This window comes from Oncorhynchus mykiss, chromosome 25 (genome assembly GCF_057628025.1).
Source record: "Oncorhynchus mykiss isolate SJ-2025 chromosome 25, ASM5762802v1, whole genome shotgun sequence".
Lineage (NCBI taxonomy): Eukaryota > Metazoa > Chordata > Actinopteri > Salmoniformes > Salmonidae > Oncorhynchus > Oncorhynchus mykiss.
Window position 1 is genome coordinate 34468219 of NC_143046.1, and position 27471 is coordinate 34495689.

The 27471-nt window shown below is 41.6% G+C and overlaps 3 protein-coding genes and 1 long non-coding RNA gene across 4 annotated transcripts; 2 read left to right on the forward strand and 2 right to left on the reverse strand.

Annotated features, from left to right (window-relative positions):
- The first annotated feature begins 9265 nt into the window (after positions 1-9265).
- LOC110505076 (homeodomain-only protein) lies at positions 9266-12701 on the forward strand. Its single transcript, XM_021584037.3, has 2 exons — positions 9266-9850; positions 12410-12701. The coding sequence occupies exons 1-2, from the start codon at positions 9701-9703 to the stop codon at positions 12485-12487; spliced, it is 228 nt and encodes a 75-aa protein (XP_021439712.1). The 5' UTR covers positions 9266-9700; the 3' UTR covers positions 12488-12701.
- Positions 12702-15493: 2792 nt separating this feature from the next.
- spmap2l (sperm microtubule associated protein 2 like) lies at positions 15494-18958 on the reverse strand. Its single transcript, XM_036969903.2, has 8 exons — positions 18838-18958; positions 18642-18672; positions 18429-18485; positions 18140-18274; positions 16981-17103; positions 16339-16480; positions 15949-16083; positions 15494-15712 (listed from the first exon to the last, which is right to left on the reverse strand). The coding sequence occupies exons 1-8, from the start codon at positions 18854-18856 to the stop codon at positions 15602-15604; spliced, it is 753 nt and encodes a 250-aa protein (XP_036825798.1). The 5' UTR covers positions 18857-18958; the 3' UTR covers positions 15494-15601.
- Positions 16809-19275, forward strand: LOC149971797 (uncharacterized). The gene is made up of 2 exons (XR_016491677.1): positions 16809-17170; positions 17782-19275. It is a non-coding gene; the product is annotated as an uncharacterized LOC149971797 (long non-coding RNA).
- Positions 19224-25615, reverse strand: LOC110505078 (ADP-ribosylation factor-like protein 9). Its single transcript, XM_021584038.3, has 4 exons — positions 24754-25615; positions 21041-21209; positions 20666-20841; positions 19224-20342 (listed from the first exon to the last, which is right to left on the reverse strand). The coding sequence occupies exons 1-4, from the start codon at positions 24949-24951 to the stop codon at positions 20163-20165; spliced, it is 723 nt and encodes a 240-aa protein (XP_021439713.1). The 5' UTR covers positions 24952-25615; the 3' UTR covers positions 19224-20162.
- Between the last annotated feature and the right edge of the window lie 1856 nt (positions 25616-27471).

Below are 27471 nucleotides of genomic sequence, written 5' to 3' on the forward strand. Positions count from 1 at the left end.
TGGGGGACACAACAATGGTGAAGTGATTGGCAGGGACTTTGCAATTCTTTTGGATAAATGAACTATCTTGGCTAAACACATCTACATTCCCTACTGATTTCTCTAAGATGCCTATCACAGGAAAATTAGAGGCATATTGCATTTTTTTTGTTCAGAGGACTACTGAGAAAAGCCACAACGGTTAAAATAAATGGAATGGACTGTTTCCTTGATGGAAAGGTTAGGAATAGTACATATTTGACACATTCAATGAACCACTTCGCTAATGACTATAAGGATTTGTATCTGCGCTGCATACTTTAAAAAGCACTTCTGTTACTAAGTTCCCTGCTTTATTTCACCAGCTATGTATATCGTCTCACTCTCAGTAGTATAAAATGATCTAGGAATCCTTCAGCTTTATTCATGAAAAGGAAACAGTATTAACATCCATCCTTTTGTGTTCTCAGAAATTAGACCAATGTTTTTGGAAGACATTCTTACATTTTACTCACCATATGTCTCCTAGTAAACGTCTCATTTTCAAAGTTAGTCAACCTAGTCTTGGAAAATACACTAACTCAAAAGGGTGGGGGCATACCTCAGATGTACTAAAGATAACATTGTAAATATACAAAGAAATGAACCGTCCTGCCTCCCTCGTGGACTCCTTGGTCCTTCCTGGTCCATTTGCAAACATCTCTGGTTCCTACGGGGTACAGTTATTTTAGCAAGCCATAATAACAACGTTATACTGTTCCTTTATCACCATCCAACTGGAAAGAATGTTTTTCTCCATTGCATCAAGTTTTTTTTCATTTACTTTTGAGACAAACTCCCAATGCCACAAATAATTTTACATAGAACATATGTAAAAAAATTTCACGCTTCAAAAAGTAATAGGACCATTCAATTAGTGCACAAATGTTTTGTCACTGCAGGGTTCCAGGTATGTGCGCGCACACACAGTCCTTGAAAAAGCACATCAAGTCTAATGGTATTTCCTTTGCTTTTTAACTGAACCTACTCAGTGAGGTGTCACAGCACAATTCATGAGCCCCTCACTAACAAACAAACTACTGCTGTTGACCAGCTATATTTAAACACCATTTTGACTGGACGGCCCCCGGACACACCCACTTCAACACCCCCTTTCACTCACCACCACAGTACCTCAGATATTTTCATGGGGCATGATGTCACAGTTTCCCCATTCAGCCTTGCATCATGACTACATTTTCCCATGTTGATATCCAGAAAAAGGAGTTTCTACAGTAACTTCATGTCCCTGTGGTGGCTATTACTGCAAACTTACACCTGATTTGAGACCACTGTTTAAATATATGCTTTTCTCCCTCCCTTCTTCCGCTTTGTCTCCTTAAAGCAAACTGAAGTTGTTACACACACAGGCCCCTTATCTCATGTGGTAAGAGCTATCTACTAGTGATACGCTGCTTGTGGTTTTGAGGTGTAATCTTGGCTTCAACGAAAGGTATTTTCTGTGCTTGTCTTGTAAGCTTACAAGGGAGTATTGTTTGACAGGATAAACTGCAGAGAGTAGTGGTTGTCAAAATAGAGAAAAAAGTATTATTTGTAGTCCAGTGAAAAACTGCAGTTGAACCCCAGATAATATCAAATCAAATGTATTTATAAAGCCCTTCTTGCATCAGCTGATATCTCAAAGTGCTGTACAGAAACCCAGCCGAAAACAGCAAACATTGCAGGTGTAGAAGCACGGTGGCTAAGAAAAAAACCCCTAGAAAGGCCAAAACCTAGGAAGAAACCTAGAGAGGAACCAGGCTATGAGGGGTGGCCAGTCTTCTTCTGGCTGTGCCGGGTAGATATCATAACAGAACATGACCAAGATGTTCATAAATGACCAGCATGGTCAAATGATAATAATCACAGTAGTTGTCGAGGTTGCAACAAGGGAAAATTAGTTGGCCTGCGTCTTGTGACCGTAGCGTACGTATATAGGTATGTACGGCAGGACCAAATCGGAAAGATAGGTAGGAGCAAGCCCATGTAATGCTTTGTAGGTTAGCAATAAAACCTTAAAATCAGCCCTTGCCTTAACAGGAAGCCAGTGTAGGGAGGCTAGCACTGGAGTCATTTTTGGGTTCTAGTCAGGATTCTAGCAGCCGTATTTAGCACTAACTGAAGTTTATTTAGTGCTTTATCTGGGTAGCCGGAAAGTAGTAGTCTAACCTAGAAGTAACAAAAGCATGGATAAATTTTTCTGCATCATTTATGGACAGAAAGTTTCAGATTTTTGCAATATTACGTAGATGGAAAAAAAAGCTGTCATTGAAACAGTCTTGATATGTTCGGCAAAAGAGAGATCTGGGTCCAGAGTAACGCCGAGGTCCTTCACAGTTTTATTTGAGACGACTGTACAACCGTCAAGATTAATTGTCAGATTCAACAGAAGATTTCTTTGTTTCTTGGGACCTAGGACAAGCATCTCTGTTTTGTCCGAGTGTAAAAGTAGAAAGTTTGCAGCCATCCACTTCCTTATGTCTGAAACACAGGCTTCTAGCGAGGGCAATTTTGGGGCTTCACCATGTTTTGTTGAAATGTACAGCTGTGTGTCATCCGCATAGCAGTGAAAGTTAACATTATGTTTTCGAATGACATCCCCAAGAGGTAAAATATATAGTGGTCCTAAAAACAATAGTGGTCCTAAAACGGAACCTTGAGGAACACTGAAATGTACAGTTGATTTGTCAGAGGACAAACCATTCACAGACACAAACTGATATCTTTCCGACAGATAAAATCTAAACCAGGCCAGAACTTGTCCGTGTAGACCAATTTGGGTTTCCAATCTCTCCAAAAGAATGTGGTGATCAATGGTATCAAAAGCAGCACTAAGGTCTAGGAGCACGAGGACAGATGCAGAGCCTTGGTATGACGCCATTAAAAGGTAATTTACCACCTTCACAAGTGCAGTCTCAGTGCTATGATGGGGTCTAAAACCAGACTGAAGCATTTCGTATACATTGTCTTCAGGAAGGCAGTGAGTTGCTGCTCAACAGCTTTTTCTAAATTTTTTGAGAGGAATAGAAGATTTGATATAGGCCGATTTTAGTTTTTTAAATCTTTTCTGGGTCAAGGTTTGGCTTTTTCAAGAGAGGCTTTATTACTGCCCCTTTTAGGGAGTTTGGTACACATCCGGTGGATAGAGAGACGTTTATTATGTTCAACATAGGAGGGCCAAGCATAGAAACAGCTCTTTCAGTAGTTTAGTTGGAATAGGGTCCAGTATGCAGCTTGAAGGTTTAGAGGCCATGATTATTTTCATCATTGTGTCAAAAGATATAGTACTAAAACACTTGAGTGTCTCTCTTGATCCTAGGTCCTGGCAGAGTTGTGCAGACTCAGGACAACTGAGCTTTGGGGGAATACGCAGATTTAAAGAGGAGTCCGTAATTTGCTTTCTAATGATCATGATCATTTCCTCAAAGAAGTTCATGAATTTATTACTGCGGAAGTGAAAGCCATCCTCTCTTGGGGAATGCTGCTTTTTAGTTAGCTTTGCGACGGTATCAAAAATAAATTTTGGATTGTTCTTATTTTCCTCAATTAAGTTGGAAAAATAGGATGATCCAGCAGCAGTGAGGGCTCTTCGATACGGCACTGTCTTTCCAAGCTAGTCGGAAGACTTCCAGTTTGGTGTGGCGCCATTTCCGCTCCAATTTTCTGGAAGCTTGCTTCAGAGCTCGGGTATTTTCTGTATACCAAGGAGCGAGTTTCTTATGACAAATGTATTTAGTTTGAGATAATACCCAGAAGTCTCCTTTCTATACCTCTTCTGTAGCTCAAAGCATCGAACCAAGAGCCTTGTTCATCTTCACATGGTAGCATATTGTGAAGTAATAGACTTGACAATATAGTAATAGCTTATTGTTCCATGGTAATGAACAGACCGCTACCACATCTGCTGTTAGCAGTTGAAATACACAAACCAACTTCTTTAGAACACTCAATGTTTGCATTACCGTGAACAAAAGGGAGCTCATGACGCTCTGTTATCGAGGTCATCATATGCAATTCATGCAAGCCTCATCACCTCTATTTGTGTATGGTTTAATGGGCCGAACAAACAACAGTGTTTGTACAGCTTTCCCGCAGCTTGACACAAACACCCCCCCCCCCCCCCCCCCCCGCCCCCCCTCCATCAACCTCTCCAACCGTCAGAGAGAGAGAGTCGGCTGGGAGTTTATTTTGATGAGCACTCCTTGAACAGGCCTGACTTCTAAACTTTAACCATATGCAGAACGACCTGTGAGAGACTCCCATAGTGCCGTTGGCAGGAGGCTCTCATAGAGACATGGGGGCCCACAGTATATCAATTTTGTTGCTTACTCAGTCAATACAATATTTCTCTCACGAAAGGCAGCTTGGGTAAGTCAAATAGAGTTGAGTGTTCAGAATAGATAGCCTACCAAGATTTATTGAATTTCAAGCCATGTCATTGGGATTAAACACTACATTATTTATTTGTTTTGGAAATGCAGCAAAGGAATAGCAGTGCCTCCATCCAGAGGGGTCATGCCTATAGGAGGCACAGGGGCACTTGCCCCCTCAATTTGTCCTTTAAAAAAACAAGTGTGTTTGTTTGTTCTTTGTAATAATACTAGCCACTTGGCAATTTTATGACGTTGGCTTTAGCTAGGCCAATTAGACTACCTATTTTGTTTAACTATTTTAGCTGGCATGCCTGCTGGCAAGGTTGGTAGAAAAGCAAGCAATAATTAAATTTACTGAATAAGAAGCATTCCTCTCCATCTTCATATCAAATGCTATTAGTCACATGCACCGACTCTGAGGCCATTACAGATGCTCTTTAGACCTTACAGTGAAACGCTTACTTACGAGCCCCCAACCAACAATGCAGTTTAAAAAATATGAACAAGAATAAGAGATTAAAGTAACAAGTAATTAAAGAGCAGCAGTAAAACATATTTTACAACAGCTCTCTGCTTACATATTTTACCCAGATGTAAGCAGAGATTCAGAGAAGCAGTCTGGTGGGTACAGATCACTCGAGGTATGCTTAGATATGCAGAAAAATATACTTTTTTTAACCTACAATTAAACATAATGATTATGGCTCTAGATTGCAGGAGAAAACTTACTGATGTTTCAGGGGAAAATTGCAAAATTCTCCAACTAGCCCCCCTCACGTACTTTGTGCCCCCTCAGATTTTTGGGGTGCATGACGCCCTTGCCTCCATCTGTGTGACAGTAGCTATTGTTGTGCTTGGCCAGCAGAATAAGTAATAGTAAGACTCAACTCGGTCCCTACCCTGGGGCCTAGAGCAGTAGCCTATATTGGCCCCATCTTGACATCACAATGAATAAAGCTGCCCAATTGCGTAAGACATCCTGCCTTCGCACTGTTTAAAACAGAGCCACTCCACCCTTATACACATCTTCATTGGTCAGCTTACTAAGATCACAGGAAGTTGCTTCTTGCCATTTGCACAAAGTCTGGCTTCCCAGCATGACGATTTATTGCAGCCTTCTTTAGTGCTTCCTCCATGAAGGAGCTGAGTGTGCCACCAGAGAGAGCAGACCAAACGGGCACGCTCCAATGCTTCTCGCTCTGTCCCCAGCCCAACACTCCTCCATAATTCAGCAGCCTCGTTTCCTCCGCCAGGTCCAGGCGAATTTGATTCCTCATTTCCAGATGTTTCTTTTTCTGGAGGGGGAGGCACGAGGGAAGTGGTAGGGTAGAACCGGACTACTGTCATGTAAGGCCCATGTGATACGGCCCCGGCCTCCTTAAATAACTGACTTGTGCAGGAGCTCCTTCCAGAGTGACTCTGAGGCCATTACCGATGCTCTTTAATGGAAACAAGATGTTTGGCTCAGGGGGTTAAAGCCAGGGGGAGACGAGCTCTGTTTTCTCAATCTCCCGGAGACCTTAGAGATTTAGTAGTGGTATGGCCTACTACATGTCAGTGCATCTACAGATTTATTGTTGTTTTATTTTTGCATACTTGTACGAACATATTTCCTTTTCTGGAAATAGAGTTGGGTGTTTGTTTTAGACTTCCTTTATTATTATGTGGGTATCTTTCCTTATTCATCCTCCTGTTGTAGAAGGGTGGTCGTAAGGATGTGCGATAGGGACAGTGTGGATAGTGGAACATCCTGTTTTGCTTTTCTTGTTTTTGTCCAATTTATTTAGAGACAACAATACATCTCTAAACCAATCTAGTGTAAGTGTTGGTATGCAGTAAAAAAAAATATGTAGATGACTCAAGAGACCTTTCAACATTGGGCTGTCATAACAGTAGAATAGTGTCTGATGCAACAAATCTCTGTAGTGACTCGTGACAGTCCTACTATAACTATGTCATAGGACTGCTATGAGAGTAAATGATTGAATCATTCACTCATCAACAGTAAGTCTAACAGCTGGTATTAGTTGTCATGGAATGTTATGACACAAGCATTGTTTTTCTTACCACAACATTATTATCCGTATCATGTCAGAGTCAAACCGTACAGCGTGTTAGTTACCAAACATGGTAACATAGTTGTGTCGCGTGACATCACCCTCTCATTCACTAGTAAATACCCACATCTATACCAAGGGGTTATCCCGTCTCAGTCATGTCTATGTCCTCAGCGATGGGTGATTGTCTTAGGAATTTGCCACCCTAATTATGTTTCAAAACAACACCTTACCTCTGACCTGCATGTAGCAATAGTCTCGCTTTCAAGTCATAAAGACATGACTCTGGTCCCGGTAGAAGACGGTAATGTGTGATTATGAGTTACTCGACCTCTGTACGTCTACTAAGCACAATCACAGGATCAAGCTCATGTTATCCATTCCACTTAAATTTGCTTTAATTCATTTGATTGGATTATTTTGGTCTCAGTTAATCATTTTCGTTATGATATGTCATTTAATTTTGTGGAATGTAATTGAATTTGAGAAAATAGAGGGCATTGTTGTGTAAGTCAGGAGAGGATAGGCTGATTAGTCACACGCACACAACTCATTCTACTGGCAGGGAGGTCCTAACCCCTGATATATTTAGACAGGCCTCATATCCATTTTGAACTCAAAAGCAATTACCATATCTTTGCATATCTACAGTAGGCCTGCTGAAGTGGACAAACTGCTTGTGGGGCTGGGTACATTGGTGTTCCTGAATTCAACAAAGCTCAGTTCAATATTGTTGCCTATCAAAATGCATGGTGGTTATTTCTATTTGAATTGTTCAACATAATGTTTATGAACATAGTCCATTCATAATCGGTTCAAAATGTTTGCAACAGGTGCCAACCGATGTGTCGAATTCTGGATTGACCATGCGGGTACTACAAGTCTTATCAGTGATTGTGGCTTGTACAACCTGTCAAACAGGCTAGTGAGTAATACAAATCAAATGGAACTCTCTCTTTCACTACTTGAAACAAATATGGATCTTTGCCTTGTGATATAATAGTCCTAAATTGAAAGGTCGATGTCATTATAACATTTATATCTGTCGGTACTAAGGCAAAGATTTTAGTTTGCCAATCAATATTGCTGCTCATGGGTTTTATCGGTGTTAACTTTAAGGCATTTTAGTTACACTACATAATGTGACATAACAGGTGCAGAGTACTGCCAACACTAAAGATATGGGCAACATAAATTATCTATTTAGCACCTACTGTATATACAGGCAAGGCTGGGCCTTATCAATGGGTTTGTGTCCCTCTTTTCCAGCTGTTCATTGAGAGTAACTTAAAACGATGAGCCAAATCTGAATCTAAAAATAGCATTTAAAAGGAACCTGCTTTTGAAACGGGTGAACATTTGTGTGGCAGTATTGACTGTTTTCCCCTGAGAAAATCAACAACCCCACAAGGTCATCTGTTGTCATTTCAATTATAGCCAAGTCACCACTACAAAGGGAAACTTAGGAAAGAATAAATAAGTGAAGCTTCCATTGTAATGATTGAATGGTTTGTTACATGGTCCTCCTGGTTTATGGTGTCCTGAGATAGTACACACATCGTTAACTTAGGCTATACAGTTCCTTTGGAAAGTATTCAGACCCCCTTGACTTTTTCCACATTTTGTTACGTTACAGCTTCATTCTAAAATTGATCAATGTACACACAGTACCCCCTAATGACAAAGCAAAAACAGGTTTATAGAAATGTCTGCTAACTTATTACAAAAAGAAAACTGAAATGTCACATTTACATAAGTATTCAGACCCTTTACTCAGGACTTTGTTGAAGCACTTTTGGCAGCGATTTCAGCATCAAGTCCTCTTGGGTATGACGCTACAAGCTTGGCACACCTGTATTTGGGGAATTCCATTCTCCCATTCTTCTCTGCAGATCCTCTCAAGCTCTGTCAGGTTGGATGGGGAGTGTCATTGCACAGCTATTTTCAGGTCTTTCAAGTCCGGGCTCTGGCTGGGCCACTCAAGGACATTCAGAGACTTGGCCCGAAGCCACTCCTGGGTTGTGCTGTTGGAAGGTGAACCTTCGCCCCAGTCTGAGGTCCTGAGTGCTCTGGAGCAGGTTTTCATCAAGGATTTCTCTGTACTTTGCTCCGTTCATCTTTGGCTCGATCCTGACTAGTCTCCCTGTCCCTGCCCTTGAAAAACATCCCCACAGCATGATGCTGCCACCACTGTACTTCACCGTAGAGATGCTGCCAGGTTTCCTCCAGACGTGACACTTGGCATTCAGTTCAATCTTGGTTTCATCCGATCAGAGAATCTTGTTTTTCATGGTCTGAGAGTCTTTAGGTGCCTTTTGGCAAACTCCAAGTGGGCTGTCATGTGCCTTCTACTGAGGAGTGGCTTCCATCTGGCCACTCACCCATAAAGGCCTGATTGGTGGAGTGCTGCAGAGACAGTTGTCCTTCTGAAAGGTTCTCCCATCCTTACAGAGGAACTCTAGAGCTCTGTTAAAGTGACCATCAGGTTCCTGGTCACCTCGCTGACCATGGCCCTTCTCCCCCGATTGCGAAGTGAGGCTGTGCGGCCAGCTCTAGGAAGGGTCTTGGTGGTTCCAAACGTCTTCCGTTTAAGATTGATGGAGGCCACTGTGTTCTTTTGTTGTTTATGTATTTTTTGTCTCTTGGGCCCCCCACGGGCCTGGGCACAGGGGCAACAGTCCCGGTAAGCCCATGCATTAAGCAGGCCCTTTAGATAGGTTACAGGTGCAGCTGGGGCAGCAGCTCCAGCGCACAGCATCATGTATTCCTGACATCATCAAGCATATGTTGCATATAATGAGGAGAGACAAGGCTTATCAGCAGTTGAGTTGAGAGAAATAAGCAAAAGAAAGCACTGTGGAAATATCTAAACTTCTGTATGTGTATTCAAATATGAGTATGTCACTTTTAAACTTGTTCATACTCCGTGGGGTCAAACTTTCATTGAATTTCATATAGAAGGGGAGTGTTCTGTTAAACGCTCTGAGAGAGCCACTGTTGACAGTAGTAGAGCTTTCACACGGTCGACATTCAGTCAGTGTGACATGCGTTTTTGTTGTTAGTTTTTCAGGGGCTGTAATTGCTTAGCGATTGCTGTTGGTCGTTATCTCCAGCATTATTTCCTAGTTGCCACTGGTATTTACTGGCAAACGGACGTCATTTGGATTGGAGCTTATACCACGAAGTGCTATAATTTTGAGCCTGTATCATAAAAACGACTTCTGTGGCTGAGAGCTCTTTTGGAGAGGTAACATGGCTTCAAATGGAATGGAAAGTATGCAGTTAGCGGAGGACCAGATTAAAATTCTGGAGGAGAATTTCAACAGAGTCAGCAAGCATCCCGACGAGTCGACGCTCATGTTGATCGCAGCTGAAAGCGGACTAACCGAGGAAGAGACAGCGGTGAGTGTTCAATTATGTTCTCGATGTTGTTTCAATAATGAAAATGTTACGCTCTATGGAGAGATTCGTTTTGTATGATGAAAACAATGTTGCGAGGAAATAAACTTTGCTGAGGATGGGGTGAATTGGCTAGAAACGGCCTAAAATGATCCACACACATTTATTGTCAAAACTCAAATTAGGTTAATGTGTAATGTGTCTGTCTTTTCAATGTGTAATATAATGTCAACAATCAACTGAATGCCTTGTTTATCTTGAAAATGAACATAATTTAGAGAGCTACACATATTTGGGAACCTATAGGCTATTGGCTACAATGTTGTTGTACACATAATTTAGTATCGATACATATCTGCGCTGGCGCAGGCTACCCCAGTGTACTTTTTTCTCATTTTTTTCCCACGCACCATTGAACAAATACTATGTAGAAATTTCTAAAGAGAGGCAATTGGTAGTTCATTGAATAGGCGTAATGGCGCGCAGATGAGTGGCCAGAAGAAAGATCGTTGTTTTGATCAGATATTATCTACCTCTATTAGGCTACCCAAATGTGTAGCCTAACTATATTTTGTGTTCAGTGGCAACGATGTCAAAAGAGAATAGCGCGATTCGGACAGTGCTGACAGCGCGCGCGTCCAGTGACGGCTCTTTGGTTCGCATGCCATGTCACTGTCCCCAAAATAACGCGAAGCTGACAGTTTTAAAGAGATTATTTACTCATTCCAGAAATTCCAAACATTCTAATAATACATCTGAACACCTGTGGTCCTTACATAACAACGTTGCCAGTTGTCAGTTTTGGATACAGTCACAACATACATTTAATTGAGTCAACGTTTGTTGTTGGACATGACTCTTGACTATGCAATAACCAAGCCATTGAGTAACCATATAGTATGACATAAACATATGCAAAGTTTCGGGGTAGGGCCTATCCTTTGCTTGAAGGCTGGGTCAGTGATACTCAAAGGTGTTGAGAACATGGTGGAGTTATGCAGACACCTCTATCTGATAGCATTCCACTTATGCGGAGGCTAGTTCTTCTAATTCCGTATTTAGGATGCTTGTTGTAATGCACTCTGTTGTTTGTTTCTCCGCTGACTATGCTAAAAGGACAATAATGTTGAGTTTCAGGGTTCACGATCAGTTTTAGGCTTCACATACATTCATTTGCTGTTGTTTTGGAGGAAGACGTGAGCTGGGATCATTTTTATACGCACGTTTCATAAACAGTGGTGTGTGTGACAGAGAAGAACGTAACCAACCCATTGCCTTGAGCAGATTTTGTCCTGCACATTATTTGCATGATCAAATGGAGGATCATCAACAACTACATGCACAGATCATCTCTCCTCTGTAAACCGGTTTGGCCTGCTCATTTCCATTGTATTTCCATTGAGTGCGCAAAGTTGGAAGAAGCCCAGCCAACTTGACTAGGCAAATGTGGTTCTGGGTGAGGTTGAGTACTTGGCCCTCTGACTTCATTGACAGCGGATGTTTTGAACCACCTACTGTTGTCTCATTCAGTTTGAACAAAGCACTGGATGTTTGATAGGTCTTACAGTACACCTAAGGGAAAGGGCACACCCTGTTACCACTCCCTCTCGTGCATAAAGAGCATTTGCAACATGTTTCTACCTCTTTACAAGGTGTTTCATACAGTACCTCATTATTAGACCTTCTGCGCTTTCTAAAGCACACGGAGGCAATGGGGTCGGTCATGTGGAGTTTCTTGCAGTGATTTCTCTGTGTAATCCATCTGGGAGAACAAAAATGAAGCACAATTTAGCTATAAAGTGTCAATTAATACTTCTAGCTATCTGTGAATAAACACCCATGACAGGTTTGATATAGGCTGTTCTGACCACTTTAGGGCATGGACATTTCAAATGAGAATCATATGTAGGTTTTCATTTGGATACCACTTATTCTCAACTGGTGTATTGCTAAAAAAACATTTTTTATATTGGCCCACAATAACACATTTCACCATCCACGATTTTGCTTAATGATTTGACCATCCATGAAATTCTGTCATTGTTTGGAATTCCAAGTTGTCAAGAGAATCCACAGCAATGATGGCATCATTCAGATAGAGTGGGGAAATCACAGTTGAGAACGCATTTCACAGTCGATGACACAGCCAAACCCTGTTTCCAGACACAACTAATTGTCCACAACGTTGTCTGAGTGTAGTTGACTTCTCCCCCAATTGCCTAGCTGGAAAAATACTGCTGCAGAAATTCCATCTGAGTTTATTTGTTTCAGTTGAACATTTAGATGTAAGCAGCCCTGGGTGTTGCTTTCGGAACCTCATCGCCCTGCATAAGGAAAAACACCTAGGGGAAGAATGTCATTTCTCAGGAATATTCATGTCACAATGACTTAATTGAGTTTGTAACCCGCCATTACCTCACCCAGGTCAGTTCAGGTTTTAAACAAATTGACCAATAATAAATGGTATTTGGAACTAATACCCGGTTGAACAATAGTAACAATGCCGTGGTGTGCCGTCATCTGTCTCTGACACCCCCCTTGGGCTCTTTTTGTTTGTTTCAGAAATGGTTTAGGCTACGCAACGCACAGTGGAGACAGGCCGAGGGCCTTCCAGCTCAACTGGGATCAGTGAAAGACTGAGATTGGAATGGCGTAGGAAACCTCCCCCTCATCCCGTTGCTCCTCCGACCCACCCACCACACCCTTACTGACCAATCCCCCCTTCCTTGAATCACTCTCTCTCTTTTGTATCTAAGCTATTTTCATTTACTGAATGTAAAGTGAGTCATTGTTTTTTTGCCAATATAACCGCCATGTTTACATATAATAATAAATAAACATATATTATATTATACATTATGGTAGCCTGCTTTCATACTTCATGTCATCTGTATAAGGGGGCTGCTGAATGCAATGAGGAAGTAGGGTACAATGACGGGAAGAGTTGGCGGGGGGGGGGGGACTTGGTTGTGAGGCTTTGTTTTGTGTGTCTCTCAGCAGGGAGCGGGATAACATTAGGCTTTCATGGGACTATAAAAGATGTGAGGTAGCACTCATTTTACGACAGATTCTACAGAATCGGCTAGCCATGTAACAGGGAAGATGGCAAATTTGGAGGGAAAGGCTTTAGACAAGTCAGCTGAGGTTAAGAGCAAACAGCCACCAGCAGGTGATGCCACCTACTTGTCGGTTCAGTTGTCCCAGTTTCTAAATATCTGTCTAGGGGAAATAACGTGAAGTAAAGAGAGAAGGGAGTGACATCCTGCCAACAAACGTAGGGTAATGATGGACTGATTGTGGGAACCGCCTACAACAAAAATATATACTAACTCAGGTACTTCTGGTCCTAATAAAACTCTCCTCTCTGTTTTACAGTGTATTATAAGAGATAGCTGTGTGGCCTGGCTGCACATACTGCACACACACAGTGGTATATACTGTTCTTCCTGTCCCGGTCTGTTTTGTTTCCCCTGTTCAGCTGACTGTGTAAAAAAGAGTCACACCCAAAGAGGGAAAAACAAGTGGGTTTGTTGAGAGTTGAGCAGCTAACTCACCAATTGCTGAACATTCATCAAGCTCCAGCTGAACGCTTATTGTCCCTTCTTGCACGGCACTCTTAAATCATTGCATGCCATCTTATGACTTGTGTTGCAGCTGCAAAACAACTACAATAAGTAAACAAACCACTAAAGAAATGGATATTTGAAGATCAGAGAAAAAAAAAAGTATACCCCACCTTTATTGATATGTGCTGATAGCTGGCAAAGTATATCAGGAAGATAATGCCATACCGCTTGTTATGTCATTTCCGAACCACAATTCAGTGGAATGAAAGGCCGTTAGTGCTCTATAAGAGGCCAATGTGGTGTGTATGGAATTTGAATGGGCCCTGCATTGTCTGTTGCTAAGAGGACTTAGCAGGCTTGTGTGGAATCTGTCACCCCAAGACTGGTGAGCGTCAGAGCCTGGTCCAGCTGGCCCCAGGAACTGACTCCAGAAGTGTCCAAACTGCACTCTGTCCAAGCCACACTTTCCAGGACTCAAGAAGCTGCTAGACTAAGAGGATTCACATGTGCTTCGATGTATGAGCGACAACAGTTCTCACAAGGATGACATTTTCTTGTCGATTTTCACTTTATTTAAAGTTCAACCGAAAGGGGCAAGTGAGGATGTCTTGGTTTGTGGTTATCCCTGCATTAGGAGGAAGTGCATGTGTGTGGGGGTTGAAGATGTAGGCCGACCACATATTTGAGATTTGATTTGATCAAAGGGTATTTTGAGTGCAGCCTTGAATAGTCAAGGATAATATGAGAAGATCTATCAAGGCCGATAAGACACAAAATGGACCATGACATTTGTTTGCATACTCAACTATTGAGGCAGTGAAGAGTTGATAGGAAATAGATGTGTGCAGACAGCTCTTCATAGGGTTTAAGTGGCTAAATGTGAAAGTAGCTAGTTTCACCCAGCTGTTAAAAATGTGATCTTCATTCAGGTGTTTAAAGAGGGGATATATTTACACACACAGTTTATTACCTATTACTACATCCATAATGAACTGTCTATAAACTAATTACGGACCGTTTAGAAGCCCTTTATAAAAAGTGCAGTTTAATATAGTGTTGCAGTTCTCTGCCAAAACCAGATCAGTCTCACTAATACTCTGCAAGCGTCAACATCTCATGTAACTGGCGGGATCCAGACAGTGAGACAGCCACCCCACTCAGAGCCTATCAGTGTCAGCTGGAGCTTGATGAACGTGTCAGAGCTGGCTGCCACACACAGACAGATAACCAACAGCATAGATCAGAGCTCCTCTTTAGGAACAGGTGCCCCATGGGAAGTGAGTCAACCAGTGGGAGGCACCAACGGTCATGACACTCCTCCTTCCTCCTCGGCCTCCTCCACCTTCCACTCTATCCCTCTTTATCCTGCAGTCCAAGGTCACGATCATTGCTGGCTTATCCAAGATTAGGTCCCAGTTGGACACTTGGATCTGATTTGAAGTCCAGCCTCCGAGGTCTGTTCGCCTCTCCGCTCGGGCCCTACACTCACGGCGGCTCCACCAAACCTCCCGCACCGCTCTAAATCCACATAGTCCCATTGAAAGCTATTGTGTCCACTTTTAGGTAATGCTCACATGTGCCTGTAGTGTAACCGGGATTACGGTGTATTTCAAACAGAGGTCACGGTGCCTTTTGTAAATTAAACAGTGGTCATATAGACTGGGAGGCTGACATTTAAAGCTCCTGGGGCGAGAATATGGTTTTTGAATCAATCTATGAGATTTCACTATCTCAAGGAAAACACGCGAGGCATCTTTACAACAGGTGGTTTTGATATAAACAGAGAACCCAGAATGATTGAAATGTCGAAACACATGTGGATCCTTTTATCATACCGTTGCTCTCATTTCAAAAGATGAAAACACATTCTTCTGGAAAGAGAGCCTACTGGAGCAAAGCAACAGTTTGGTTTGGCTGTTTGCTAAAGACAAATGTAATGTATTGCTTCGATGTCGTCAAAAAGAGCTCCAAGCAACACATCTCAATGCACATGATTGCAAAACCAGTGGGGGACAAAAGCGCCCGGTTTTCCCATCTCGTCTCTGGCGCCAAACAGATTTTAAAAAAGCACAAGACGCTGTTTTATTAGAGACCCCTTGAGTACTCTGTACCCATTTATTTTGCTTTTCTCAGTGGCCATTTTCCTAGTACATTGTGCACCGACATGGACCTTGATGGAGAAGCAAGCTCATAAAGGTGGCAGGTCTCTCAGAGGGATGTAGTCCTTATTAAGTCCCTTGGGAGCTGATAGAGTTTGAAGTCGTGAAGTTGCTGTGGCCTGACGGGCTCTCCTTGACACCTGTTGAGAATGCATGTTTCAGTGAGTTCTCTCCAAGGATCTAAAAAACTTATTTGAAAGCATACGCTTTCTCACGTCGCATCTTTCTTCAGATTATAGAAAAAAAAAAAAAAATGTGCACATCACAACAACATTGAGACAATGTTACACATTGGTGCAGAGCATTATTCTAAGGTCTATGAATTTAACTGTTTTCCAGCGTGTTGTGTGGGTGATAGTAAAGGCGATGAGCTCACTGGCCAAATGGAGTCCTCTGGATGTCCTCGCTCAAAGAACATTTTACAATCCCTCAACTTCGGCAGTGAGAGCTGGTCCAGCCTGGGAGTGGTCTGGGCTGTTTTGGCAGCATAGGAAATGTATGTTTCCACTTTCTTCAAAAAAGAAAAATAAGTAAAAGATGAATCACTGACTTATGTATGGTTTCCCAATCAAACATGCAATTGTGAAAACGACCTCAAGCCTTGAAGGCAACCCCCCCTCCCCCCCCTCCCCCTCCAGTTCTGAATAAGTTATCCAAATGTTATCCAAAAGGTACAGCAACTGTAAACCTTTGATATACACCTTTGGCAACACTTTCAATTACACTGAACTGAATGAATAACTTACCTTTCTTTCTAGGCACTTACCTCCCTGTTGCTTTTGAAGTTGAGGTGGTTCGCTTTGGGATTGGCTAGCTGTAGTAGCCGTGGAGTGGTCTCATCAGTTCTCACTCTGGGGTCTATGTGCCAGATGGGGCAGCTGTACTCACAACACGACGTGTGAGGAGGACTGTGGAACCACAGAGATTCTAATATTTCTATATGCAAGATCACCATAAAACAAACACAAACACCCCAACATAGCCCTCTGCCCTGAACTAAAACCTCTCATCTTTTCAGACCATTCCCAAGGGAGTGTGCTCCACAGAGGCATGAATACAAAGAGGCATATTGTTTTTTATATTCGCTCCAGTGTGCAGGCCTGAGAGTCCTTTCTAGAAGGCTTGAGGCCAAATGTGCGCTGCTGCGCTTTAAGATTTATAAAAAGACTTCCGTGGCCGTTTCTGAATGTCCCAGGGGCCTGACCTTTGGACAATAACCCCTATTATCTCATCATCGTCTCCTCTCTCTCCCAGAGCCACAACTCGCAACTGAAATAACACATGTCAAAATATCGGCTTCTTGGGCCAAGGAGGATCTGGGCCAAGTGGCATGCTTGCGTATACTCTAGTATTTAACAATGTGGACTGGGCACATTTTGTTATAGTCACGTTTTCCTGGGGATTTTACCCCATTTCTTGGGAGCTTCGGGACCTGGTCTTGGGTGTTGACAGGCGGACAACGAGCTCATACTGGGCTGTCTTGGAGGAAGAACGTAATGTCTTCCTGGAGGAGATCACCTCATCGTCTTTCCTGCAGGAAAATACAAGCAATTACTGTCCATTTCTTTGGACTAAAAAAAGTCTCATCATGCCAGAGGGTAAGAAACTTAACCTCCTGTCTCAATGGACAATTGAAAGGATTAAATGCATCACTAATGATGCAACGTTTTAGAGGGGTGAATACACAGATCGGACTGTGTTGAACCTGAACAATTTCATTTCACATTTATGCGAGATATAGATCATGACACATTGTGTGGGTGACATACCTCTGTTGCCTGCAGGCAGCTAAATTCACTTTTCCGTAATCTCATTAGACTTAATGGTTTAGTCATAAACTGAACATTTGAAGAATGCCAAATATCTGTCTCCTATTTCTAGTAGGTTGGTGAGGTTATGTGGTCAAACTACAACCACTTGGAACACTTGGGCATTGTTTCTCTGTCAAAACCACACAAAAAACGAACTGCAGCACATTAAAACATAAATTCAATGAGCACAGAAACAATGATGGCAGCTTGCCTGTGGCCAAACTGGCCATTCATTCTCACTTACTGGCAAATGCTGCCTTCTTCAATTCAACAAATAGCTTACAAGGCAGGGCTTCCTGAGAAGAATTTTGATTAAATGATTTGTCTAATGTTGCTTGCACGTTTAGCTTGGCAGCTGAATGATAACCTACTTTCTTTTTTTGTATTATCTAATACAGGTCTGTCTAAATCTGACGAACAGACATTTCTCGATTTCGAATTGACATCTCTGTAGCAGTCACCTCCAATGAGGATGCAGGAAATTGGCAAGTAGCCTTAACATCCCTTTTCACTCTGGAGGACCATTTCCTGCGCTTGAGCTCAAAGCCAAATGTACTTTATATTACGCAAGCTTATGGAGCAGACCAATATAAGACTTAGCAAACATTTTCTCTGTTTTGTGGTGACACTGCACAATAAAATGGTAATGTATCGAGTATACCTACTTACAGTGTTTTTTTAGTCAAACTGTTGGCTCATACTTTTTTGAGTCATCAATAATGTTCAGCCTGGGTGTAATTAGTTTACATACATTACCTCAGGTGGTCCTCCCATGCTGAGAAGTCTCTTTTGTGCTTAGCTAGGTATTGGATTCTCTCTGTTGGAACTGCACCCAGCGCTGAGTAAGACAGAGGCCATATTGACTCCTGATTGCCCCAGGTAAGCTTTGGACTAGATCAATGAGGAAATCAAATAAACATCTCCACTATGAATGCTAACGTATAAACAAAAAAAGTACTTGCTTTAATGTGTTTTTTTTTTCCACTGATAGACTTGTCATAGAAACTATTTGCAAATACCAATACTCAAAAAGTAGCCTACTTACCAAGGTGTTGTGACCCACACTGTTTTGTTTTCTTTGTGTTGTGCAAGTTCCAGAATCCTACAAGAAATGTTTCATTTCATTATTCCCTGTTTAAAATGTATCTTGACAATACAAAGACAACCAACAACTGGACAGTAGTTGTAGTACCTTACTTTTTTTTTCGCACATCAGTTTGATCTGAAAGCAAGGAATTCATAAGGAAAAGATGTGCACCTGTTTGATGGACATGATCTGGATTCAAGTCCTACAAAAGAGAGGATTGTTCAGACAATAATACGCAATTGGGTTTAGCCCCTTATGATAAAAATGGAAATTCTATTTTTTTAAATTTAAATACCAACATTTAAGGATAACATTAAAATGGTTTTCAACATAAGCATTCGGACAACATGGTTCCCACCATACGTACCTTTTTTTCCAGATACCATATCTGCCTGATGGGAAGTCTTTATAAATGTACCCAGTTGAATTCACCTGCTGGGTCACAATGGTCTGTGTTGTTGCTATGGCATTGGGAGTCCCTAGCAACTTATCACATGACAGGACTGGACTACTTGAGTGTGGCGGGTTGAAACCGGAGTGTACAAGCCCCTTTTGAGGGTGCGTCTATCTTATTTCTTAAGAGTTCCGATACAGGATTTCAAATGAAAAGTGATATCGGAGGTCAACAATGACATAAATATTTATGGTTAGCTGTATTTTTAACTCCAAAAATAAACATATAGATATTTATATTTGAGGAGTGAGAACTAAATGTCAGCATAAGCCTATAGACAACAATTTGAGCCACGCAGGTATTTATAACCAGGTTTTTATTTACATCACCAGGTGCGACAAAACAGAAAAAGAGTGGGAAAAAAATGAGGTATTTTATGCTTAAATGACAGAAACAGTTTGGAGGTCTGTTATAGTCATGCCATACAAATAATTGTTCCATTGGTTTTTGAAATTCTGTAGTGCACTTCATACCAGCTTATTACTCAAGATTATACCGGTAGTTTTACAAGTGATGAATATGAAAATGAGTAGCACATTTTGTGCTCACATGTAGATTTATTCCTTAGTGCATGTAAACGCTTCAACCTACTCCAAGGCAAATCATTGTTAGCCAAATGCCCAGACACAAGTGAAAAATGATACTTTGGAATTGTTCAGTTTGCTTTGTTTAATTAAATATCACATCGGTTTTAAGAAAATATAACTATGTAGCAAGGTCCCTTTAAGACAATATAGTCAATACATCACGTTCCTATGCAATATAAACTAAAATAATCCTATGTACAACAAAAGAGTCTTCAACATACTACCTAACAGCCATTTGTCTAAAATGAACCTGCATTATGCTCTGCAAGTTGTACATAACTCTACGAGAATAATATTTGATAACAACAAAGCATTACCAATTCAATCCCTATAGGTAAGGATGTTGAGACCATCCTTGAATTATTGTGTCTGAAAGTGAAAAACTACAGAGGCAAGTAAATGATAAAACTCTGTGCTATTGTTCATTTGTGCTAATACAATTGCCAGTGAATGAGTTTGACCATAAGAACCTTGTCAGCTTATGGCTTCTTTGGATGTGAATGAGGCCTTTCACTATCATGCAGTCTGTCAGTAGAGATTGTAGCTAGTGTTATCAAAACAAATGAAGGCAAGCCAGGACAGGGTGAAACTAAACTAACCTATCACCTCTCAGCAAGTGGGACATTCATAGCTGATGACTAGATGGTGAGTCTATCTACCATCCTGCACCATTTGAATGATCAGGTCCCGTGCGTCCTGCACAGCAGAATTCACCTCGGTGTCCCCCTTCCTTACATGGGTGCCGATGAGGAAGAGCTTGCGCTGGTCCCCCACCTCCTCCAGGGACAGGGCTTCATGGAGTGTTGTGATACTGCAGGCCCCCTGGTTATCCTGGAGATAAGGGGAATAACGGGAACAAACCCAAGGTGAGACACTGGAGCAGGTGCAGTATCTCACAAGGATGAAAAAGAGGCGACGAAGAAAGGAAACGCCACAAGACTATTGAAATGCAACTCTTGGCTCGTTCTCACGTCTGTCCTGGGTTCCTCATGTCCTTCCTCATCTCATTCTTAAAATTCTTGAAAAAGATCCAAGGTTACTCCCCTCTGACACTCCCCTTCAACGCGTTTTGAGAAGGAGGCGAGGAGAGAAGACGTGAGGAATCAAGGAAAGACAATTGAGATGCAAGCCCTAAATCAGTATGTCAGTCTCACCTGCTTGTTGGCTAGTACCACTAAGGGAAGGTAGAGGTCGGTTTCGAGCAGCTCGTGGAGATGCTTCTTAGCCAAAGGGAACTGGGCGGCGTTGGAAGAGTCCACCACAAATACGAGCACCATAGCCTTGCACATGTACCTCTTCCAATAGGGCTGCAGATTCTCTGTGCCACCAACTGCAAAAGATGGCATGTTTTAGTTAATTTCTTCACCATAAGGTATCAGAGCAGTAAGTCATTTTTTTAAACATTTATTAAACACAAGAAAATACTATGAATGCATATCGAGTGATGAACTCATGTTGGTCCTTCATATCATGGTCATCCAGATAATCAGTAACTGTACTCAATATTTTCATGTGCAAGTTGCATTTACTTTCTAGGAACTCAATCTGCAGGTCCTCTCTATTGATGGAGACGGCATTGAACCCCTGTGTTGGGGTCACATCCTGCTCCAGACTCCCCGAGGCAAAGCAGTGAAGCAAGCTGGTCTTCCCTGCCCCTTCGAGGCCAAGCACCAAGACTTGCTTTCCCGTGGCCTTTGTCTAAGATGGCACATCATAATAAAAGCACATCCAGATACACAAGTTAACACAACCTGGATAATAATATATTTAAACATTGCATATTAATACTTTTCTGTAAGTGCTGATCCGGAATCATGTGTTATGTGAACATTTATAAAGCTTGGGCCATGGTACTGGTCATTGCAAATAGTGAACTATCAATTTAAGCCCACAATGAAATTGTATTGCTTCATCTTTACTTCAGCCTTAGTTTTCTATCACCTAGAAGTCAAAGAGACTGAAGGGGGCGTAACTGAACTCACATTACAACAGCATGTGGTCAGTTCGCGCTAACCAATGCCAAGTAAAAATAGACTAGTGCATGATAAAACAGTGCGGCAAGATTATAATGTCAAGTAAAAACTTGGACCTAGCTACAGTTTGTACACCAGATGTGTGATAATTATGTTTCCTTTACTGGGTGTTACAGGTTAGCTTATACAAAACGCCAGTAATTATCCTGCTGGCTAGAACAGCACAGGAGAGTTGAGCATGGTTCAGTGTGTATGTGTTGCTCTCGTTCACCGAGTTGTAAAGGCAAGCAGAGCAGAAACGGGATACTCTTTAGTTGACCGATGTGGCTGGCAAGGTAACTGCGGTTGAACTTTTAAGAATCTTGAGTGTTTTTTTGCAGTGCTGAGCTAGTATTGTAACTGACATGTAACGTTTCATCCCCTATCAACTGACGTGAATGAATTAGCTACGTTAGCTATTAGCTAGGACAGCCAGGTCAGCTCTAACCTCTGTCAGATAGATAGTAATAATAGCCACCTCATATAGCTAACAGTAGTTGTTTGTATAGACATGTTTTGTAGCCTTTGTTTGGTCCCGTTTCAACAGGAGTAAATGAACTTGGCTAGCTTTCGCCAGTTGATTTACAGTTAGAGAGAGCTGGCCAAAAGTTGGCTAAAGTTAGCTATTATTTTTGCCTCAATCACACTAGACCTGAATCAAATGATGGAACTATCAGCCAAACGATTGAAGATTTATATTCTGGCATTTTTTTCAGTGCAATGTACGTTTTTATTAGTCAGTATGGCAATGTAATGTTATTGATCTGTCAGTGGCCGAACTAATTCCCTACTTTTCACACTTACACAGTAATAAACCGCTATTAGGTTAAAGGATTCACTGTCATGGTGCACAGTAGAGGTCTGCGCAGGACCGATTTCTTCATTCCGCTCCCGCCCCCATTCGCAGCTTTTCATACCGGAATCAGCGTCAGCTGTTGGCTTTCTGTCTGACTCCCACCCGCTACCCCAAGAACTGGTCCCAAACCCAACTCCAGTCCTGCAATGTTATTTTAGGCAGCTCACATGCCAGCCATGGTCCCATTAATTTTGCGCCCTATAGGGAATATCAAATGCAAAAATGACTTAAGAAATTGTTTAAATTCCTAGAGATTCTTATATTAGACTATCTGTATTACTGGGCTATATCGGCCAAAATGCTAGATGTAGTTTGAAGAGAGCAGAGTACGAAAGACTTCCACATTCTCTTGAGTTATTTTCATAGTTCCCTTTTAGGAGTGGGAAGATTTTCAGACTGAGAAATATGGGTGATCAATATTTAGGCCTATTTCGAGGCAACATAGTAAGCTATTTAGGAAGTACATTTCCTTGGATGGATAACTGCCCGTGCTTCTCCGCCCATGTATAGGATATAGCCTACTCTATTTAATTGAGACCACACCTGATCTCACAGGTATGTCTACTGAACTGGATGCAGCAAGAATGATGACAGCGACATTTACTACATTTTTCATAGGCTTATAGGATATAGCCTAGCTTTTAGGAGGACACTTTGCAGGCAGAGACAAATAAATGGTTAATAAATCATTATTGAAAATGAAAAGGTGCAACGCTCGCTCACCATTGTAGCCTAACTAATGTGCGAGTTGTGCCTTTTCTTTTTCAATGATGATTCCATTTTTTGATTGCACGTCGACTCACATTGGTTGAGCACCCTCCTTTACTCCATTATCAAGCCTATTTATTTACAGACAATTTAGCAAACTACAGTCTAATCATATTTAAGTTAATTTCATATTTAAATTAACTGCCACGTAATTCCCCACCCACGTTTGCAGCCTACTCTATTTCAATGAGACCACACATACTAAGCGTCCTTGAACTCTCATTATCAACTAGGAGAGGTAGGCCACTTAAGAATGGCAGGACCTTGAAGCAGCGAATTCTGTGTGTGTGAATAATGCGAAAAATGTGGTTTTAATACAATAGGTAGGCTAACGCATACAAAGCAGAAAGAGGACCGTTTCCAAATAATCAGTGGATACAAAAATGCTTTCATCCAAAAGTCATCCGTCTGACCGCCCACAGAATGAAAAATGCAGACCGTGCCGCAATGATCTCTGTCGGGGCCCGCAGGTCCCGTGGGATGGCAGACCTTGAGTGCACAGTCAGTACACAACACTGCTCACCATGTCTTAGTAGGATCAGATGGTGACAGGGGTCCCAGCAGGGTCACACAGTCAGGGAAGCAGGGTCACACAGTCAGGGAAGAACAGTCTACAGAGCTCAGGTGAATTTAACAATATCAGTGAATGATACAAAGTTCCATTTTATATTGATGGGCATAGCTACAAAACAGCAGTTTAAGCTTAAAGCTACAGTCTAGGATCTGGGAATAATGGTAATTTCCATTATTGGACCATTATTCTATTATTGGATAATATACTGTATAAATGTACACTAAGGTAATTATTTGTCATGCTTAATCTTTTATTGATTTATTTTTACCTTTATTTAACTAGGCAAGTCAGTTAAGAGCACGGATCAGATGGTGACAGGGGTCTCAGCAGGGTCAGGCAGCCAGGGAAGACCAGTTTGTGATGGAGCGGAGGTGAATTTTAAACCAATAGTCTAACAACCAATACAGACTTTTGATTGTTTATTAAGACATCCTCAATATCAAATTTCAGCCAGACCGACCAGCCAGCCCAAGCAGCCTGCACACCCGACCCACACCAGTCTAACGCAACTCTCTCCCAACACAATTTCCTTCCCAGTTCCCACCATTCATTTTATTTCAATTCCCAAGGAAAATGTTTGGAAATAAAATATAAAATATTGACCTAGTTCAGTCTTATTAATCACTTAAACATATTTAATAATGACCTCTCACCTAGCTTGATAACTGTGGGCATTTTTTATAACTTTTTGTTCAAATAGAGAAGGCATATTCGATTATGTAAAAATGCAGGAAATTAGCTTTAGATGCCCCAAAAAATTCCACCAGGTTATGCCTCCCCCCACTTCTAAAACCAAAGTGGCGCCCTTGTATATAGATATATTGCCTATCTATGGACCCTATTTATTATAAACTGCACAGGACATTTGCCTCTAGTTTACAAGTCTCAAGTTTGAAAAGTCTAACTTGTTTAATATCTTCACAAGTACTTTTCTGTGGCGGTGAGGTAATTTCCAATAGCAACCACAAACACCCGTCAAGTAGGCGTGCCTCAAAATAGACATTTTGTAAGCATAAGACGAACAAAAAGTACCTCTGTTACGATTGTTGGTGTTTGCTGTGCGGGTTCTGGTGCTTTTTGTGCAGTTTTTTTCCTAGTCTCCTTTTCTATTTTCTCTGGTTCTTGCTTTGGCTTTTCCCCCGAAGACGCATAAGTCCAGATGACATACGCAACTCCTCCGGTTACTGCAAGAGCAAGACCCACGACCGCAGCTTCTCTGACAACAGGCATGTTCGAAACAATGTTAGGAAATCTCGGAGAACTGTTTCACATGTCTTTATAAATCGTGATAATCGTTACGTATCGATAAGTTTGCATCCCCCCAGTTACAACAAGTAGATTAAGCTCTCAATGCGATAGGGGATATCCGGGGGCTTAGAGCACACAGGAAGTAACGTTAAGGCGCATACAGAAAATAATGTTTGCAGGAGCTAGAATAGATAAATATATATAGAGATACAATATAATACATTTTCTAAATAAAAAAAACACCAAACGCAAGACATGAACGTTCTACAATGCAGCCAGTCACTACTATATTACACTCGAACTTTAATCTTCTCGAGAGTTGTTTCGGCTCATCAGTTTGATTGACATGTAGAGACTTGATACAAGTACCGTCAAGGGGGTGTATGGCTGCGTTTACACAGGCAGCCCAATTCTGATATTTGTTCCATCTTTTTACATAAGATCTTCTTCAGAGCTGATCTGAATGGTCCAATTAGTGAAACAATAACCGAATTGAGCTGCCTGTCTAAACGCAGTAGTAGCATCACAATTTCAAAGGTAGGACTGAAAAATAACATATAGAAAATCAGCAACATGAATGATGCAGCTAAATTATTCTTTCTTGTTTGCATTTCCATAGTAAGTCCACCAGGCAGCGCTTGATATCAAAGAGGGCACACTGCGTACAATGCCGATGAACAATGCTGATGAGATGCTCAATGATCAAAAAACAGGGTAAAAACTAATGACGAATATACACTAGACTGACAGGGTGTTGAAGCCACCCTGCTTCCATCTTAGCACTCAATTGGTAAAAAAATGTTAGAAGCTTTAGAAATGCATTTATTAATCTCTACATTTGTTTTTGACATGTTTATTTTAGTACAGACACCTTTAATGCATACTTATATTACATTGTGAGCTAAACATAAAAATATATTTTTAAATCCTTTATGGCAAAAAAAGATTTAAGTACTAATGTTACTGTCCCCACTACAAAAATACATGCATTTTTGTCCTTGAAACATTGAATTGAAATACTGTAGAATTCCATTTATTCCTTTGAAGGACTTCTTCTGAGTGCCAATATGTCTGACCGGTGGCTTCAAAGCCTCTCATTGGCCAATAAATACAATAGAAATCCAGGATTTACAGTGCATTCAGAAAGTATTGAGACCCCTGGACCCTTTCCACATTTTGTTACGTCACAGCCTTATTCTAAAATGAATTACATCGTTTTACCCCTTAATGATAGCAAAAACAGGTTTAGACATTTTTGCAAAAAACTGAAATATCACATTTACATAAGTATTCAGACCCTTTACTCAGTACTTTGTTGAAGCACCTTTGCAAGTGATTACAGCCGAGTCTACTTGGGTATGATGCTACAAGCTTGGCACACCTGTATTTGGAGAGTTTCTCCTATTCTTCTCTGCAGATCCTCTCAAGCCCTGTCAGGTTGGATGTGGAGTGTCGCTGCACAGCCATTTTCAGGTCTCTCCAGAGATGTTCAATCACGTTCAAGTCCGGGCTCTGGCTGTGCCACTCAAGGACATTCAGAGACTTGGCTCAAAGCCACTCCTGCGTTGTCTTGTTGGAAGGTGAACCATCGCCCTAGTCTGTTGTCCTGAACAGGTTTTCATCAAGGATTTCTCTGTACTTTGCGCCGTTCATCTTTCCCTCGATCCTGACTAGTCTCCCACTCCCTTCCACTGAAAAACATCCCCACAGCATGATGCTGCCACCACCATTCTTCACCGTAGAGATACTGCCAGGTTTCCTCCAGACGTGACACTTGGCATTCAGGTCAAAGAGTTCAATCTTGGTTTCATCCGATCAGAGAATCTTGTTTTTCATGGTCTGAGAGTCCTTTAGGTGCCTTTTGACAAACTCCAAGCGGGCTGTCATATGCCTTTTTTACTAAGGAGTGGCTTCCGTCTGGCTATTCTACCATAAAGGCCTGATTGGTGGAGTGCTGCAGAGATGGTTGTCTTTCTGGAAGGTTCTCCTCTGGAGCTCTGTCAGAGTGACGATCAGGTTCTTGGTCACCTCCCTGACCAAGGCCTTTCTCCCCCGATTGTGAAGTTTGGCCAGGCAGCCAGCTCTAGGAAGAGTCTTGGTGGTTCCAAACTTCTTCCATTTAAGAATGATGGAGGCCACTGTGTTCCTGGAGACGTTCAATGCTGCAGAAATGTTTTGGTACACTTCCCCAGATCTGTGCCTCGACACAATCCTTTTCTCTGAGCTCTACGGACAAATCCTTTGACCGAATGGTTTTGATTTTGCTCTGACATGCACTGTCAACTGTGGGACTTTGTACAGACAGGTGTGCCTTTCCAAATCATGTCCAATCAATTTAATTTACCACAGGTGGACTCCAATCAAGTGTGTGTCGATTGAGAAAACAAATATTTAATACATTTTAGAATAAAGCTGTAACGTAATAAAATGTTGAAAGTCATGGGGTATGAATACTTTCCATTAGCACTGTATATACACATCATTGATGGGTCGGCAGGTAGC

Coding starts and splice junctions, on each gene's coding strand:
- LOC110505076 (XM_021584037.3), top strand. CDS start 9,701: ATGGCTTCAAATGGAATGGAAAGTATGCAGTTAGCGGAGGACCAGATT. Junction 9,851..12,409: donor TAACCGAGGAAGAGACAGCG/GTGAGTGTTCAA, acceptor TGTTTGTTTCAG/AAATGGTTTAGGCTACGCAA.
- spmap2l (XM_036969903.2), bottom strand. Junction 18,486..18,641: donor AGATCATGTCCATCAAACAG/GTGCACATCTTT, acceptor CATTTCTTGTAG/GATTCTGGAACTTGCACAAC. Junction 17,104..18,139: donor GCATGGGAGGACCACCTGAG/GTAATGTATGTA, acceptor ATTTTCCTGCAG/GAAAGACGATGAGGTGATCT.
- LOC110505078 (XM_021584038.3), bottom strand. CDS start 24,951: ATGCCTGTTGTCAGAGAAGCTGCGGTCGTGGGTCTTGCTCTTGCAGTA. Junction 20,842..21,040: donor GCAGATTGAGTTCCTAGAAA/GTAAATGCAACT, acceptor CATCTTTTGCAG/TTGGTGGCACAGAGAATCTG. Junction 20,343..20,665: donor TGGTACTAGCCAACAAGCAG/GTGAGACTGACA, acceptor CCTTATCTCCAG/GATAACCAGGGGGCCTGCAG.